This window comes from Marmota marmota, unplaced genomic scaffold (genome assembly GCF_001458135.2).
Source record: "Marmota marmota marmota unplaced genomic scaffold, marMar, whole genome shotgun sequence".
Taxonomy (NCBI): Eukaryota; Metazoa; Chordata; class Mammalia; order Rodentia; family Sciuridae; genus Marmota; species Marmota marmota.
The window spans coordinates 4,540,510-4,559,577 of record NW_026000171.1 but is presented as its reverse complement, the minus strand read 5'-3'; the positions used below and the strand labels follow the sequence as shown (position 1 = coordinate 4,559,577).

Genomic DNA, 19,068 nt, shown 5'->3' with positions numbered 1-19,068 from the left:
AAATTATATTGTCATATTATATTTATGTGTATGTGTATGTACTAATATGTAACAACAAACCCACCATTATGTACAACTACAATTACCAATAAAAAAAATGTGTACAGGAAAAGAAAACAAAACAGAAAATCCTTCCCCAACAAGAGAGAAAAATGTGGGAGCTAAAATGGTTGGGGTCATTAGAGGATTGTTTCTTATGTTATTCCTGGCAACTTGGGAGGTGACCTCAACTACCTGAATGTACTAGCAACAAATTTGTAAAGATGTCATACTTTTCGCCATCAATCAAAGCTTGAGTGACTTTTCATCACAATGAGTCTTAGTAACTAGTTCAAATTTATGCACATTTGAGACATGATATTTAGCAAGTGGAAAACTAGACTGTGTCCACTGGCAAACCTCAATCATTCTGTCCTCATTTCTCTCAGCTCTAAAATGAGGATATCCTTTGAGATCTTCTTTTTTTGCCAATCAAAGCTTACAGATTAAATGGAATGTTTTTACTTTTGTCACGGACATACTGGGAGTGATTGGAGGTTAGAAGGGCTGTAGGAAGTGTACTCCTTGGATGACTACAGGCACCCCACCCCCAGAACCGCTCCTTTGAGCCAGGAGAGCACCCACAAAGGAAAGGACAGCTACTGGTTCCCAGCCTTGATCTGTTTTGGAATTCTCAACAGCATAGATTGAGTAAATTATTTTCTCCACAGGTTATTGATTAACTGTGGCTCATGGTATTTCAAACTAAGAACAACGGACATTCCCCTTCAGCAATTTTGGTACGTAGGAGCCTACAGGCAAAAAACTCCTTGGGAGTCCATTAAGTTAGAGCTGAAAACTTGCGCTTAAATAATGCAAGGTGGAGATGAGAAACAGAGATTGAAGAAACAAATATATGACATACACAGACAACCAAAACCTACTACAGAAAGCTTTAATCACCAAATGTAAAAACAACATATCCATATATTTAAAATAGTTCCAAATCATCACTATCAACAGTCCAGAAATGAAATGATGTACTAATACAAAACCTTCCTGTTTGTTAACTAAAAGATTCATGGAATTTTTTTTTTATATAAACACATTTATTTGTACCCTGAGGCTGGTATCACCAAAGTGAAAAACAGGAAAGTCACTACTAGCTGGAATTTATCCAATGAAGAGTTTTAAAAACCTTTTGTCATTAACCTGGAATAGCTTCTCCTTACTCTCTTAACCCACACTATGTAATGACCAGAGGAAATGATGGCAAACAAATATGTCCAGCCTGATTTCTATACCAATCATATGACTTTCATCTTCACTTATTGACTAAAACAAAGAAATAAAATTTTAACTTCGATGAACTTTATCATATTTTAAAATACATATCAAAGTCAGGGTTTTTTTTTAATAAAAGGGGAGTTGGCAGCACATTCTCTGATGAGAATAGTATAGTACTTTCTTATAATGGTTGCTACAGTGTACATTATACTTTACCTCACATAAACCAAGCAGGCTCAAAGTTCGCACAAGTATACTTGAAAATACTTAACTCTAGGCTCTTAGTCACCCCGAGATAAGATCTACACATGTCTAAAAGAAAAATAACTCCCCAATACTTCAGCAGTTATTCAAGTGCAGAGACAGGTATGCATGTTAAGTTGGGTGGGGAGAGGAGAGATGGCCATGTTGAAAATGTTTCAACATTTTTTATAAGTAAATAAATAAACAGAATAGAAAGATTTTGAAAATCTGAATTTCTAATCTCTCTGACATTGTTTTTTTTCTGGATTAGTCTAGAGACATGGTGGGCTACCTCTCCATGGCAGCTTAGTGGCTTTATCTCCAGTGACTTCCATGATGCTCTTTGCATGTTTTTAAAATGGGTTCTTTCTATATATTCACGGCACTTCATCTAAACCAGCAGCAAACGTGCATATTTGAGTCAGGAAATCTTTGTTGCTGCTTTGTTTCAAAGTATTATGTACACAATTTCCTGTGCACTACTTATTTTCTTACCACTGCACAATTACATATATTCTGGGCTCTAATGAAAATCTGCTGATATATTGCACTTAAAGAATTACCATCCCTAATCATATATTCTACTTTTATTATTTCTAGATGTTCCCCAATTAAAATGATTAGAGAGAAAAATACAGGAATGGATACTTACTAAAAGTTAAGTTGAGTTCAGAAACACTTAGCCTCACTGGGTGAGGATAATGGAGAGAGAATTCAGTATTATGAAGTTAGAAAAAGGTTTTCTGGGAAAGGCTTGGCACAGCTGTTCTCCTTTCCAGGAAGAATCATGGAAAAATCAATGTTGGAAAGACTCTCAACAATCATGGGCAATTCCTCATCCTATACTTGAACTGCTCGACATCCTGCCAAGTTGTCGTCTAGCTTCTGCTAGAACACGGACAGGAAGGAAGCTGATCCAATACTACATATTCTTCCTTACAACAGAACAGCAAAATAGATGGAACAGGTAAACCAACTACCATTAAATAACAATCATTAATTGTATCTAACTGTTCAAGAGGGTTAGGAGGTTGTCAAGTGCTATTCAAAAGGATAAACTAGATTTTTTTCCAAGCATCCCACTTCTGCAATCATTCAAAATGGAGAGATACCACTTAGAAATGTGAATTTTAGGAATCACTGTTGAAAAGCTATGTGTGTTGTAGTAGGGTCGATAAAAACATCTTAGAGGTGATCACTGGAGGGACTGTAACACAAAGGGGAAAGAAATGTTTTAAACAATAAGTAAAAGCTGCACTTTGAAGATGTGCTAAAAACCTTGTATAGCAAGTCTTGGTTCAAGAACTCAAGAGCCCTGGTGGATGGACTGTAGGTTGATTACGGTCTGCAGCAATTGTCAATTCATGTGCAGGAGACATAAGAAAATAACATAAGTAAGTCAGAGACTGCAGCCTGTATCCTAAGGTAACTAGAAGCAGAGCACTGTCTTGGTTTTCTCCTTCTGGCTTGTCTGATAACACTGCAGATAATATTTTGTTTCTTATTTCTATCAAAGTGCCCAGACTGTTTCAGGATTTTAATTATCCCCTTCAGAATTCCAAAAAACCAACGTGTCAATTGCTAAACAGTAATACCAAAATTCAATTTATAAAGGATCAGTTCCTCTACAGGGACATATATGTCTATATTTTTATTTTTTGAACATAGATGAATAAGTCCATCTGTACTAAAATCATTTATCCTGATCACACATATGTAAACTTTAAAGATTGCATGACCATGGTAACTGAGACTCAGCTAATTCAATCTGGAATGGTATCTCTCATTCTGTGTGTTAAAATGGCAATGGTATTAATTTTTAACAAGACTATGGGTAACAGACAAAAACAACACAACAAAAAACCAACCTTATAGTCAGTATGTCTTTTTACATGGAGGCCACTTTTTTTTTTTCATATCTGTTTCAAAAGTATCAGATATTTAACATTTAGTGGCTAGATGACAGGAGAGCAAATCTTCCTGCAAGAAAGAACAAAATTTCTTGACCACTGAGATTTGGAAGTGAAATCAATGAAAGTCTATCAAGTACTCAGGATAGATTTGGTTGGCATCAAAAACCACAAAGATCTTTGGATTCCAGGTATCATCCACACAGCTGTCATATAAATTCACATAGCTCCCGTCTTTGGAAGGAGGTCGCATGTATTTGGAGTCTCCGTTTATGTAATCTCCAATTAGCACTCGAGCAAGAAACATAGATTTATATGTTCTAAATAGATGCCGCTGTTGCAAGCTGACACCATGAATTTGGAATGTGTTTCCATGCTTTATGTCATCTTTGCAGAAGCGACTGGAGTAAGCAGCATCTCTAGCAAAATAGGTTCCTTGAACAAAAAGGACCAAAAAGAGCCAAGATTACTCCTAAGAATATACTAAACATAAACAAAAACATTCTAATTGTCAGGAGAATAGACTCATGGAATTGTATAACAAAAATAGATGTGGAATTTCCTCATCTGCAGATCCTTAAAGAAAGAATAGAAATCCATCTGTTGGGGACAGCTGCAGTGCAGACTGCCAGAGGCATAGATTTATTGGTATACACCAGACCTTGCCAATACCCTCCTCCACTCCCACTAAACTGCAGATACCAGATTTCTGTTTTCAAAAAATCTTGCAAAGAAGCCCAGTAAATAAAACTGTTCTGTGATTAAAAGTGTGGCAGGACCTGAATTTTTATCATGTGGACCTTCTTCCCACTTTTATTTCCTTCTACTAAGACTCCTCCCTCAGCTAAGCTCTGGAGATGACATAGAAAACTTCAAGTAACAGACATGAGTTCAAACCCCAAGAAACCATACTTCTAGATACATGGTTATAATCCAACAACAATTCTGGAAATAACAGAACTTTATGTCCAGAAAAAGATTTCTGAGAGTACAAAGCTATTGCTACGATTTCGATATTAAAAGTTCCCCAAAGGCAATGTGTTGAAGGCTTAGTTCCCAGCTTGATGCAAAGAAGTAGAACTTAGTGGGAGGTCTTAGGTCACTGAGGGAATACTCTCAAAGGGAACTGTGAAAGTATAAGCCAAAACACCTTTCCTCTTTTTAAGTTGTCTCAGGTATTTTGTTATAGTAACATAAAGCTGACTAACATAGCTGTTCCTGTCAGAATATTTTATAACAATTTGACCAGTTCAATTTCTAAACATAAAAACTCAACAGAAGCTGACTCTTTAGAAATGGTAGACAGTAAAAATTATCATTAAGGCAATACTTACTCTAAACATTTTTGGAATTACGAAGTGTCATATTTACTCAATATCAATGGATTTGTGTTAAGATTTTTCTGACCCTCTTACAGTTCAATAAATGAGATGGCCTTTTCTGTAGGTTTTTAAAATTAATTTACTTTTTCAAAATGTAGCATATCCTGATCCTACATCATAATTCTTTTGCTGAAGTAAGGTATAGAGTAAAGACTAGAAAAATAAATATCCATCCCTGACCTTTTCCCCTCATCTCTCCTTAATTTGCTTGAGTTGTGGGCATAAACTAGAGAATTTAGACTTTCATAACATTAGAAATAAGATAAAAGTTTCCCCCAATTACTCCTTATTGCCCGTTAATATTCTCACCTATTACTTTGTAAAAAATAAAATAAAATAAAAATAAAATCACTAGTACCTATACTGGTGCATAATATAATTAACTTATTTTATCACTCCATCTATCTATCTATCTATCTATCTATCTATCTATCTATCTATCTTTTCCATAAAGCAATTTAGTGTGTAGGCTTATACATATAAAAGACTATACCTGGATGTTACATATAATGCAAAAATTCTTCAACATGGACATGATGCCCCATATGAATAACTGGAACTTGGGGAGTTATTTAATTTGACAGAAGTGTAAGAGTCTTACTTCATCCTGTGCACGTAAGAATTGACTTATCTGCAGCTCAGAAACTCTGAGGATGTGCCTAAAACCCAGGACAGTAACTTTTAACTACTACTGAATTACATAACTGTCAATTATCTCTAAAGAAGAGAGAGAATCCTAGAACTAAATTTGGACCTGGAATTCTGATAATTACCTTTCCCAAAGAGAGCACCATGTATACCATTTATTCTCCAATCAAAATTATGAATGCAAATTGCTTCCACAAATTCATTGCTGGTACCATGAAATAGCATTTGTTCATTAATCTGAGGGACACCTCTTTTTTTCTTGAGCTGAGCCTTTTTCCTAAAAACACAATACACATAAGGACACAAAACACACACAGAAACAGACCATAATTAGCATTTAGTAATTTTTTAAAGAACAATGTTCAATAGAAAGGCTAAGACAAAAAAATACATCTTTAATATAAATCCTAAGTAGACAAAGCAGTTTTAGAAAAGACATAATTTCCAATGCTCTTGGACACTTAAATCATCTCCTCAAAAATTATTAATTACATTGAGCCTAAAGGTTGAAAATTATACCAAAAGCGGCTGGAGATGTAGTGCAGTGTTAGAATGCTCACCTAGCACCTGCAGAACCCTGAATTTGATCCCAGCATTCCCCTTCCCCAGCCCACTACAAAAAACCAAGAAAAAATTTAAAAAAAAATTTCCCCAAAGATACAGATATCTAGACTATGCCTCATCATAGTAAAGGTAACTGATGATTTAAACCAGCTAAGCTTTACAGATGCCTATAAATGAGATTATAAATAATTAAATACAAAGATCATAGGGTCATTAGACAGCGAATTCTTTGAGCTGGGGCCACATCTTTCTATCTCCAGAGATTAGAATATATTAGTTGAATTGATGTGAATTTGGGATATTATGGATGGAAGGAACATTAAGTCATCAAGTTTAACTTTCTTTCAAACAGACACATCTTTTTTTTTTTTTTTTGGTACTGGGGATTGAACCCAGGGTGCTCTACCACTGAGCTACATGCCTAGCCTTTTTTGTATTTTATTTTAAGGCACAGTCTCACTAAATTGCTGGGTCTGGCCTCAAATTTGTGATCTTGCTGCCTCAGTCTCCCCCGCCCATCCCTGTCCTTGGAATTGTAGACATGAACCACCACACCCAGCTCTTCCAACAGACACATCTCTTTTAACACATAAGAAGACATTCAATGTAGAACGAATTGTAACTGAAAAGACAAAAACTAAAAGCCCCGAATTCTTTCACAGAAAAATAAATATATAATTATATATTTACATATCAAAGTTAAGAGTAATAAACTAGACTGACGTGCATTAACAGTAGATTTGAAAAATAATCTTGGATGTAAAAAGAATGTTGCAAATATACACACATTTCTCAAAATAATACTGTATTTTGTAAATAGAGATTATGTATGTAGTAAAAAACTATGAAAATATAAACAAGAAGGCATTATAGAAAAGTAAAGAAGAAGACCAGAAGAGGATAGTGTAAATACTTCAGTTGTATATGTAATGTTTTATACTTTTAAAACAAACCAATATGCAAAGATGAAGAAAGTGGGGCAAGTATTAAAGCGTTAAATCTGGTAGGCATACAGGTGTCTGAAAATTTATCTGCTGCATTTCACTTTTGAAATATTTCATTAAAAAGACATTTTAAAAATAAGCCCTCCCCTTTACACCTGTGATAGCTAACTATTTAATGCCTGTTTAAGTTCATTCCAGCATCAAGGACTTACTGCTTTGCAAGACAGAACATTCATTCTATTTATGATCAGCTGCAATTGTTAGAGAGCCAAAAAAAAGTCCCCCAATGAGCAGCTCCCGAGGTCTGAAAGGGCAGGGAAACAACCCAATGAGCATCACCACAGAAGAGCCAATCAGCTGGCAGCTAGAAGTTTGCTGGGGCCGCTGTGAGCCAATCATCAGCTGGCAGCTGGAAGTTTGCTGGGGCCCCTTCGGCTGTGGCTCTCAACAAGTACTCTCACCCAACACTGAACCAAAATCTGCCTTCCCATTATTTCTACTGACTAGTTGTCATTGTTGTCTTCTGAACACAGAACAATTTGAATCACTCTTTTAAAACAACTCTATAAGTACCCCCACATAAGTATGAACATCTCATTGGGCTTTCTTCTGTAGATTAAACATATACTGTTCCTTCAATTAGTCTTCACACAGCAATGCTTCCAGGTCTTTCTCTTTACCGGACCTTCTTTAGCTAACATAAATCTGCTAGATACCTTCTAGTTAATAACTGTTGGTAAGAAATAGAAATAGAAATATAGTTCAGGTATCATCAGACAGCACTGACTTCACCAAAACCACTGAATTCAGTTTTGTAGCAGAGGCATAAAACTGCTTATCTAATGTGTGCAGTCAATTAAAACTCCCAAGACTTTTCAAACCAGAAAACCTCTGAGCTTGATGAATTTGTACAACCTAATCTGTAGACTTCTTGCAGTTAAGCTTTAAACTTGATATAGTAATTTAAAAAGTAAAAATTAAACAACAAATTTATCCATCCCTCAAGTCAACAAATTTTATCAACATGAAGCTCAGTGAATATGTGGAGAAATGTATACATTCATTTAAATGACAGAAATTAAAATGTCTATGATCTTTCTCAAGTCATTCAACAATATGTATCAAAATTAAATGCATATGCTTTGATCTACTGCAACAATCTTTCCAGACCACTGAGCCTGACATTAGAGGGATATGCAGTAAGCAATTATTTATTTCACAAAAAACACAGGTTTTTACAAGAACAAATTATACAGACCAACTTTCTGTTTTAGAACTTTATGTCTCACTTTTTCTTTTCTTATAATGTACGTCTGTTCCTTTTTTAACAAAGAAAAATAGTTATAAAAAAGATAATGTATGTTTTGACCTACTTACAACCTTCCAAGGTCTTTCTGACTACTGATTCACTCCCGAAACAAATAAACTACCCCTTCTAGTTTTGAATCTTTCACAAGAATGATAAGCAAGTCTTCTACATTTTCATCTAAGTTCCTGATAAAAATGTTGAAGAAAGCATGCATACCAATCAAGTTACTCTCTGCATGACTTCTACTAATTTTTCTCTTTGTACTATGACCTGGCATACCTTGTCTTCAACATAAGAAATTTTCTCCACTACTTCATAAAAATCAAGTTAGACTGTAAGGAACTTTCCAAATTACCACTATGGCAATCCTATTAGTTTGGCATTCATGAATTCATACCATTTTTTAAAGTAAAAATGTGTTTAAAACACACCCCTCTAAGGTCAAGTTCCATGAGCTATGATGACTAGAATTCACTCTAAAAAATCAGGATGTTCACTTGTCACTATATTTCAGGCACAGATTAAAATGAATCTTGGTTTGAAAATTTACTCCAGTGTATCTTAGATATTATAAATAAACTGTGGCCTAAACAGCCTGGAGTGTGGCCATCAGCAGGCAATGATAAACTGGTTACTGGATTGGATGGAGCAAACATCTCTGCTGGAGGCAGAGCTGGGCAGGTGGTTAAAGCTCCATATCCCCACAGCAAGTTTTATTTATTTAAGTGTCCATGATGAAGGCACGCAAGAAATGTGGACACTCACAGACTATATCTTTAGGGTTCCAGAAAGGATAGAGTTGAGTTTCAGGGCCTCTTGAACTTCGATTAAACCTACAAGGAAAGACACAGGACTACACTAAATTCTTCACAGCCCTGCCAAACTGTGTCCAAACCCACAATTACTTCTGAACTTACTAAAAGTACTGTGGCACCCTTTCTCAAAGACATCTCAATATTACCCTCCATCTTAGCAACCAGAGTGCCAGAAAAGCTAAATTGTGTATGTCATATGCTCTGCACTGAAGTTTACCTAGGTTTAGATCAGTGGTCTTCCCTTCTGGATGAACATCAGAAACACCTATAGACCTTTTAAGAGAGGAAATTTTCAAAACCCAAAGGTTCTGATCTGCTGAATCTAGGACAAGTGTCAGGCATCTCTATTTGCTAAAGAGCTCCTTGGAGACTCTGATATGCAGTCAGTTTTGAGAATATCTGATCTATCAATATCTACATTCTTAAGGAGACAGAAGTTTTCACAGATCTTATTTCCTAGCTGTCTTATACTTCCCAACTCTGGATCAATCTCATCATCTCTCCTATCTACTCTTATATTTATACTGCTGATGTGAATAACAGAAAATTTCCCATGATTTCCACTAGAAATTCACATATTCCAATCTCAGCTAAACCCTCAACACTGATAGAAATCATATGGTTCCCAAGTTAGCTCTTTCTCTCCCATTTTCCACAGTGTCCATTTCAAATCTCTCCTATCCCTTTTCCTTTTCCCTCTTTATCCATACCTTCCTAACAACAATTCATTCTATGTAGGTGACTTCATTTCTTATTTCACATAGAAACTGAAGGCATGAGACTCTAACCTAGCTCTTCTTCTCATCCTCTATCTCTATTTACCTACCAATCTAACTGGACACTCTCTCTCCCTCCTTTCTAACATGTGTTCTCTGAATTCCATTCTGTCATGCCTCTTTGTGAGTCTTAATCTATCAATTATGCTTCCCCCTTTTTCTCATGTCTCTAAACTCTCCTTTATAGGTTTCTTCCAATCACAAAACTCAGATTTCACTCATCATTAAATTAAAACAACACAACATAACAAAAACACTTTTCCTTAAACATTTTTTCTATCTCACATTTCTCATCCTTGTCACTGCCAAGCTTCTTAAGAGTTGTTTACATTTGCTTGTACACACAATATAGCATCTACCAATGCTTTGATCAAGGTTACCAACGATCTTTAGGTTACAAAGCCCAAAGGACATTTTTAATATTTATCTTTCTTGGCATTTCTTCAGTATGGGGCCTAGCAGATGATGTCTATTTGGATAAACTACTTTCTTCATTCAGCTTCTGCAACTCCACATTCTTTTGGTTTTCTTTTACCTTCCGTGGTTGATACTTCTTCCTTTCCTCTTTAGGTTTTCTCTTTCTCTGTTCATTGAAACAGAGAACATTGTTCATTAACCCCAGAGTTTGGTTAATTTTTCTTAATCTATACACATTCCCTGGTCATCTTTACTCATCCCTATAGTTTATATTGCCCCATATTTTCTAAAAACTCCAAAGCCTTTGTCTCTAAACTACTTGCCTAAGCTCTTGACTTGTATATCAAATGCTGTACATCAACCACCAGGGAACCTTCCATTGTCCCTATAAAGACCAAGGCCTGTTTCTACCCATATCCTTTAGTCAACTAAAACAAATAGTCCAGAAATGTGGGAGTTACCTTTTCTGTCTCATTTACCTACCCCATCACACACATTAATTCAAGCACCAAGTCCCACCATTTTACATACTCAATATCTCAAAACTGTCCCCTTTGCCTGTATACAACAGATATCACTTTGGTTTAGGCCACCCACTGTGTCTCAGTTTAATTACTGAAATAATTTTCTAACTTGATCTCCATGCTTCAAACTGTGATTCCTTTAAATAAGAGTTTCTCAGCCTTGATGTTATTATTATTTGGGGTTGGATAACTCTTTGTTGTGGCAGTCCTATATATTGTAGGATGTTTAGTATCCCTGGTCTCTATCTAATGGATGACATTAGCACTTTCCAACCCACCATGTGACAATCAAAAATTTCTCCAGTCATTATTAAATGTTTCCTGATAGGCAAAATCACTCCAGTTGAGAACCACTGCTTCAAAACATTCCCCACGGTATGGCTTGATGAATTATTTTTCTAAAATTCAGATCCATCACCCTCTTGCTTAAAGTCTTACAAGGATTTTCTACCATTCCAGAGAAAGAAAATCTTTTAGTTTAGCTTATAAAGCCCTTATAAAGTCTGGCACCTGCAAACTCTCTGGATCAATTGATTTCAACTAAGGTTACTGAAAAAAATTATACAACCACCCAGTGGTTCTGATATAAACTCCCGCAAGCTCTCCCTATTGACTACTTTTTTAGCCTCCTGTCTCACCATTCATGGTAATTTTCTATTCAATCTGAAATTCTCTCAACTTTCCATATTCTTTCTTATATCCGGACTTTGGCCCATGCTGTTCCCAAAGCCTAGGATGTCCTTTCTCTATTCTACCTGTGTCTAGCTTAATTGACACCTGCCTTAGGAGGTGTTATCTAATATACCCCATTCCATAATCCACACCCTACTTTTGTCAGCAAGGGTGGATAGAAACCCTCACTTTGTGCTCCCATGATGACCTGTGCTCATCCCTATATTTCTGGGTAGCAGAGGCCTGCCTTTTCATCTAATCTATAGGTCCGTACATCATTATATCTCAAGTACCAAGAATAGTGCTTGTCACAAATCAGGTGCTAAAAACATATTTGTCGAAAGAAGGGAGGGAAGTAAGAAAGGCCCAAGTGACATATAAACTGATCCCTGATGGACTCTTGTGGGCCTGTCTATATGGTGAGTCATAGGTTATGTGATAATGAGATTGACTAAGTTATTTTAGTTTTACAGGGAGATGTCAGAATGACAGGCTGCCCCTGCAATGAGATCTAAGTATTTTTGCAATACTACAGCAGGTGACAAGTTCACTTACATCACAGATTTCTATAGGCTGACAATACAAAAAAATCATGGCATCTCCACATAAGACTGTTTGCAGTGAAATTCTTAGTATCAAATGTTTTAGGGATTCAGTGGGATGGTTTGTTTGGTTTTTTGTTTTGTTTTGTTTTTTAAAGAGAGAGAGAGAGAGACAGAATTTTTAATATTTATTTTTTAGCTTTTGGCGGACACAACATCTTTTGTTTGTATGTGGTGCTGAGGATCGAACCCGGGCCGCACGCATGCCAGGCGAGCACGCTACCGCTTGAGCCACATCCCCAATGGGATGGTTTTTTACAGTAGGTTTTATTTGGAACTCAAATTATGGAGATCAATATGAGCTCTACTTCAGAGATCTGATTAAAAATTAAAAATCAAGTTTTCAACAACCCATTTCAGAAAAACAGTCACTGAGGTAATAAAATCAAAGGGGGCAAAGGCTTTTTTCTATCTTCCTCTATAATCAGAATCCTCCAAACAAGAACCAAAAAAATGTTCCAAAGTCAGACACAGTTATTGTCAGAAATAAAAGATGGTTTGGTACAAAGAGTCAAAACTATAAAAACACAAGCTGAACACAGCTTATTTTACTATAAACAACTATGAGAATTATATCTGGAATGTACTTGGGCCACATTTAACTAATCAGTTAGAACCAAGAAAGAATTCCATGTACCATTACCAAACAAAAGTCGTTTAAATGTCCAGTATATGGAAATGAAATGAGTTACAGTCTGGGATTTACTTTGAAATACTTCACCAACAACAATAACAAAAAGGAGATAGACTATGTGAGGTAAATCTTGATAAATATTGAAGCAGGATGATGAGCACATGGGTTTCCTTATATTAGACTCTCTACTTTTTTGTTTGAAATTTTTCTGAAAAAAAATTCAAAGTCAGAGTAAAAATATTAGAAGCCAATCTCATCTACAAATGTTAACTAAAATATTTCAGAGAGCCACTTACTTTAAGTAACATTTGTTATAAAAATACAGCACAACAGGTTAATCTGAACAATACCTCCAAGTTTTCTGTAATGAGATTTATTTTTAGGTTTTGTGCACAATGAGCAATCTAAGAGGTCATTTTTAACTTAAATCTAAAATTAAATTGAAATTTTAAACCTACATAAACTCTAAGCTAAGTAAGAATTTTGAAGGTATGTTTTAGATTGTTCTTTAAATCAAAACAAGCAAATGACTAGTTTTGTGTAAGACAGTGTAGTGTAAGTAGCTGGGCACGGTGGCAAGGGCCTGTAATCCTAGTGGCTCAGAAGGCTGGGGCAGAAGGATCACGAGCCAGCCTCAGCAAAAGCAAGGTGCAAGCAAATCAGTGAGACCCTGTCTCTAAATAAAATATAAAATAGGGCTGGGGATGTGGCTCAGAGGTCAAGTGCCCCTGAGTTCAATCCCTGGTGCCCCCATCCCCCAAAAAATATAGTGTAAGTGTAATTATTGAAAAAAAAAAAGTCAACAATGTTTCTAATTTGACATAAAAAGCTGAGCCAAACAAAATCACATCAACAAAGTTGAGCAGCTCCTGAGACTTATAATGTCCATTTCAGTCAAGATGCACATCTTTAAGCCCCCAGGGAAAGCTTTTCACGTTATAATGCCAGGGATTCACTTGAAGAGTAGCTCTCTTTTACTCCTCCAGGAATGCTAAAGAAGTGCACTGAGAGGCCAGGTAGAAATGTGCCAAAATAAAATCAGCATGTCGACATCAGTAAAAATTAATACAATTAAACACTGATGTTTAACTATCTCTAAGACTATATAAGTTTTACAGATAGGAAGGTTCAGATCAGAGATCATCTTACCTGCAAAAGAATTCCCATAGGTCTAAATTTTGAATTCTCTGAATTCTTTTAATTCGGTTACGATCCATTGTTTTCCCAAAGAGACTGGCAACTTCATTATATTCATGTGTTTGATTGTGCAGAGAAATAAGCTGGGAAGAAAAGAGTACATGGTTTTGTTACACTCCTTTCTAATTTCTTCAAGGGATAGATAGTCAGACCTGCTCTTACCTGATATGGTACTTCAGTATTCACATTCTCCCAGTGTGGTGGCATAGGGATAGCCTCATTTTCACAGATATAACTTAAAATAGCAAAAAATAAAACAAAATATTAGAAGCTGATTATAATTACTGCCAGTAATTTAGTATTTTTTCCGAAGCTAAATTTTCATGTTCATGGTATGATGTCAAATGCAATAAGTGCAACCCTTTGTTTCTTTATTTAAAAATATTTATTGAATGCTTACTGTGTGCTGTTTTTCAGGTATTGAACAGTAAACTTTGATGAAAAATATCCAATCTTACACACCAATAAATTTCAAAAATAATTATATAGTTCTGTCTTATTTTCTTTTAAGTTTCTAAAATTTCTTTAAAATGTAAGGAAGATTAGAGAAAAGGTATTTCTAAGGAAAAAAATTAAACTCCTGATGGAAAAAAAAAAAAAGCCCAAGCTCTTATTTATATTGCCTACTGAATAAAAGTGAAACTCTTATCAGCCACTTATGTACTCCAAGATCTGAGTCAAATCTAAAATTCTCTTTCGTGATCCACATTAATTCGCTTACTGCAGTCAGAAATCTTTTTAAAACTAAAGTGTCCAAACCACTGGATGTGAGCAAAGAAAGATAGTGATGATGGGGTGTTTAATAGTAAAAGCTAACACTCCAATCCTCTCTGGTGATTGAAAATAGAAAAAATTTTAATGGAAAAAATTAGTTTCAAACCTATCCTTAGTTTATTTTTTCAAACTCATTTTAATTTTAGGAAAAAACAACATCATTTAAAATGACTGTACATAAAGAAGAATGCAGTGGGAAGTGTCCCTCCAACTCCAGTCCTTGTTATATCCAATTCTTTCTTCTTGCTTACTCCAAGTAATTACTGTTTTTAATTGTTTGTTCTTTTGGAATCTCTTTAGGTAAATATAAGCCAAATTATTCTTTCACACAAATGGCAGCATAAATAGCCTACATTTCTGCATCTTTTTATCCACTTAATCTGAGATCTTTCCATATTAACACATAGAAAGTATTCTCATTCCCAGTGCCTACAACAGAGTTTGGCATATGATAGACACTCAATAAATACTGGTTGAATAAATAAAAGCACTCTAAATATTTTTCAGATGCCCACCATTCCACTGTACCACTGTATGAGTGTGTGTGTGTGTGTGTGTGTGTGTGTGTGTGGTTTATTTATCCAGACTCCTATTGATGATACTCAGCTTGTCTTTCACTTTTGCTACTGTATTAAGAACTCCACAAAGAACAAATTTGTCTATTTATCACTTTACATGTCCATTGGTCTATCTGAAGAATAACACTTTGAAATTAAATTTTTGGTCAAAGTATATATTTATTCATGATTTTGACAGATACTGTGCAAATGCCACCTTATTAACATTCTCACAAGAAATATAGAGAAAGCCTATTTTCCAAAAACCTCTCCAAAAAGGTGTGATATTAAGCTTTCAAATTTCTGTCAATCTGATAGTTTTTTTTTAAGCCTGATACTGATTTGTATTTCTCTTTTGCAGCTGTGTGAATGTTCAAATTCTTCATCCATGTTGGTCTTAGAGAATTCTAAAATAACTCTGAATTAGTTCTTTCACTATAACAAGCAAAAAATTTTTCCTAAATGTCTAAGTATCTTTTAGCTATTGTAAAAACAGACAAAATTTTATAGCCCAAAGCCTGAATTAATTCCTTGTCAATAGGAGGTATAAATTATTTGCTTTGCCTGAAATAAATGTTTAATAGTCTTCAATGAACATTTCTATGTCAGCACCTGACCTTCATCACTCTATTTTTCCTCTTTAATTAACTCTCCCCTTTTATTATTATCTTGCATGCTGTCCTCCATTCTGTTTAATTCTCTCCCTCTCCTGCTGTTGTTATATTATTTGTACAGTGTGGATAGAACAGTATTTGACCCCACCTTATGCTTCTTACCCCCATCAAAGGCATACCAGATAAAACACATCCAATAATATTTTCCATTATAATGTCTCATTTTTCTCCCAGATTACATGTTCTTTGAAGATAAGCAATTCCTTTTTGTATTCCTAGTACTAAAGAATGTGACCATAATGTAGCTGGAAGAAAAATATTCTCTATATTCCATAGATGTATTAGCACATTTATCATATAAATATCTGAATAACTTTTAAATCATAATGCAAATTATAAGTCACAAATATTGAGAAACGAACTGATACAAACTTAAAATATTTATTCCTTTGCCCTAATTCTTTCAATTTCTTTCTTTTGCTCAAATCCTTTCAAAAATTCTCCTTGGAGGAAGCAAACAGGTATTTTGTACAATTCACATGCTACCATTTTAGTTTTGTTTTGTTTCATTTTAAATTCTTTGAAAAAAAAGAATTTCAGTATTTGCTTAAGGAATCATTTTTTTAAAAAAGGAGACATGCTCTAAGGTTTTTCCCTTCAACCACATTCATATGAATAACAAATATTTAATCTGGCATGTACACCTCTTTTTTCAGACTATGTACAGCCAGAGAGAGCAAAAAGAAAATCTTCAGTGTAGATCCAGGGAGCTGTCCTGTTGCCCCGTTGTGCAAACATTTTCCTTAGGTCTCTTTTAATTGCTAAAGACTTGAAATTACTTCTAAGGGTTGCCTAGTAGAAATCAGTAGAGATACAAAGTGGGCAATTACCCAGGACTTATGACTCAAATAATTGGATGGTTCTGTTGAGAATATCTTTAGTTAAAATTCAAATTTACCAGTGTATTATTTTAAGGGTTTATTACAAAGGCCATAAGACATTTTGTAACTACTGTGCACACTATTCTCAAGAATTGAAAACAATAAATAAACAACAAAAGGGGGAAAGAATAGAAGAAATGATGACAGAAGATGATTGGCTATTTTATCAACAAATGAGAGACTTAATATTTAAAAAGTCAATTTAATATATAAAAAGTCATTTACTGACTCACTAAAACATTAGTCTATGCGTTTCTCTATCAAATGGCAAAATACCGTTTCTGCCCCATTCTCTTTACAATACCTGAAAGCACTGATAGAAAAAGGAGCCCTTTTTATTAAGCGCTGCTTTCCAGTGGTGAGATTCATTTGCTTCATTTCTGTACACAAAGACAAAGATATTAGATAAGCCATAGAAACATACTGTGCTATAAAATGTCACGAAGATTAGTAGTCACACTACATGATGACCAGGAATCATGGAGATATGGGAGCAGCTGACAAGCAAAGTAGACTTTACCATGCATCTATACATCTTGTCATAAAGGTGCTCTTCAGGGGAGCACAGCTTCATTGCTTGACCTAAGCTCATACATAAAGATGCTAATTTTATACACTGCTCAGTATGCAGGGTCTATTCCTTTCTGTACTGCGCTTAGGTTATACCGACAATAAAATACAAGAGTTCTAAGTTTAGGAAAGTTAAGAGTACTAGAAAAAGAAAGAAAATATCATATTAAACCTTCTGTTTGGCTTATTAAATGGAAAAATATACTTTGATTTATTTCTCCAAGAATTTTGGAAATGAGAAAAGAGATACATTACCATTATAAAACTTGCACAACTCACAGAATTTCAAAAATTTGTATATTTCTTGCCTTCTCTTTAAATTGTATACCTAAACCAAAAAAAATAGAAAACCTGGCGAGACCCAACACATACTTATATAACCAATTCTAGTGATAAAATATTAATTAATAACTAAATGTATCATTTTCTTCTTTCATCTATATTTCAGCCTTGGCAATATTTACCAGATCCATGTCTTCATTCCCACATAAGTCTTAATTCAAGATTCTAGCCAGGTTATCTTGTCTACTTGACAGCATTTCATTCCTAAACAAAGAGTTCACCCACCCAGGCAAGTGCTAATGTAAAGTTTGTCCTGGCTTTCTGTATTCTCCTAGACTCGGCACATACTGTCATCATTACAGTTCAAGGGAAAAAGCAAGATCTTCTCAGCACATAATGCAAAACCTGTAGTGCCATCTTCTTAAACCATCTCATTTTGAGTTTACTTTTCTCAGTTTATAGAGAGAAGCTGAGTTGACTAGTAGCAGAATGGTTGGGGCTAATAACTTTGAAATAGTGTATGTTAAGTACTAATAACTATCTTTGAAGTAATATCACTATATAGAGGGTTGGGGAACTTGAGTTATTAGTATATGTAATTTGTTTGATAAAGATATTTACTTTTTGTGATACTGGAGATTGATCCCAGGGGTGTAACACTGAGCTATAACCCCAGCCCTTTTTATTTTTGCCACAGGGTCTCACTAAATTGCCCGGGTTGGCCTGAAATTTGAAATCTTCCTGCCTCAGTCTCCAAAGTTGCTGGGATTATAGATACGTACCATCACACCTGGCAAGATATTTTTTGATAAACTTAATTTTCTGACACAAAGCTTTCAAAATATGTACTTTACTAGCAAATATTCTTTTAGGATCAATGTGGCTTGCTAAATTATCTACTGAATGCTTTAATAAACCTCAACCTCTTCATGAAGCCTGAAGCCTGTATATATCATTCTATTTTACTACTGCTTCAAAAAAATGTCTAGAAATGTCTACCACACACTGTTTGCCTATACTGTAGCAGAAAGTCAAATGTCAGGATCCTCTAAAAAGCAGTTTATTTGCCTAATGTCACTAAAAAGAAGTTATGATTATTCAGGACTGGGAATCTAAGTTTTAACTCATGATAATGAAAAAAAAGCAAGAAAAACAATTTTGGTGAGGAAAGTAATTATTAGATATTTGTTTGCATCAACCTCTACCTGGACAAAACTCCTTCACCATTTCTAGGCATTGGCTCGTCCAAAGGAATTTCAAACGTTTTAGCACCCTGTCTAACTACAGCATACAACTAACACAGTCAGAAAGATACTACTCCCAGAAATTGGGAAAGAAAAGATAGAAGACTAAGCTGTACAGCAATCAAAATGTACTTTTGTTAAGAAAGCCTCCCCATCTAGGTCTTATTTGCCTCTAAGCAGTAA

The 19,068-nt window shown here is 35.0% G+C and overlaps 1 protein-coding gene across 11 annotated transcripts in view; it reads right to left on the bottom strand.

Annotated features, from left to right (window-relative positions):
- Positions 1-918: 918 nt before the first annotated feature.
- Parp11 (poly(ADP-ribose) polymerase family member 11) overlaps positions 919-19,068 on the bottom strand; it is a 56,924-nt gene continuing 38,774 nt past the window's right edge. For 9 of the 11 annotated variants that reach the window (XM_015500747.2, XM_048787674.1, XM_048787676.1 and 6 more), the window contains 5 exons: positions 17,094-17,169; positions 14,066-14,138; positions 13,856-13,986; positions 5,575-5,726; positions 919-3,854 (listed from right to left, as the gene is read on the bottom strand). In XM_015500747.2, the coding sequence (XP_015356233.1) occupies positions 3,538-3,854; positions 5,575-5,726; positions 13,856-13,986; positions 14,066-14,138; positions 17,094-17,169 (749 nt within the window). In that variant the 3' untranslated portion in view covers positions 919-3,537. Of the gene's footprint in view, positions 3,855-5,574; positions 5,727-13,855; positions 13,987-14,065; positions 14,139-17,093; positions 17,170-17,614; positions 17,688-19,068 lie in introns of all 11 variants that reach the window. The other 2 variants (XR_007342134.1, XM_048787680.1) reach the window with 2 other exon arrangements.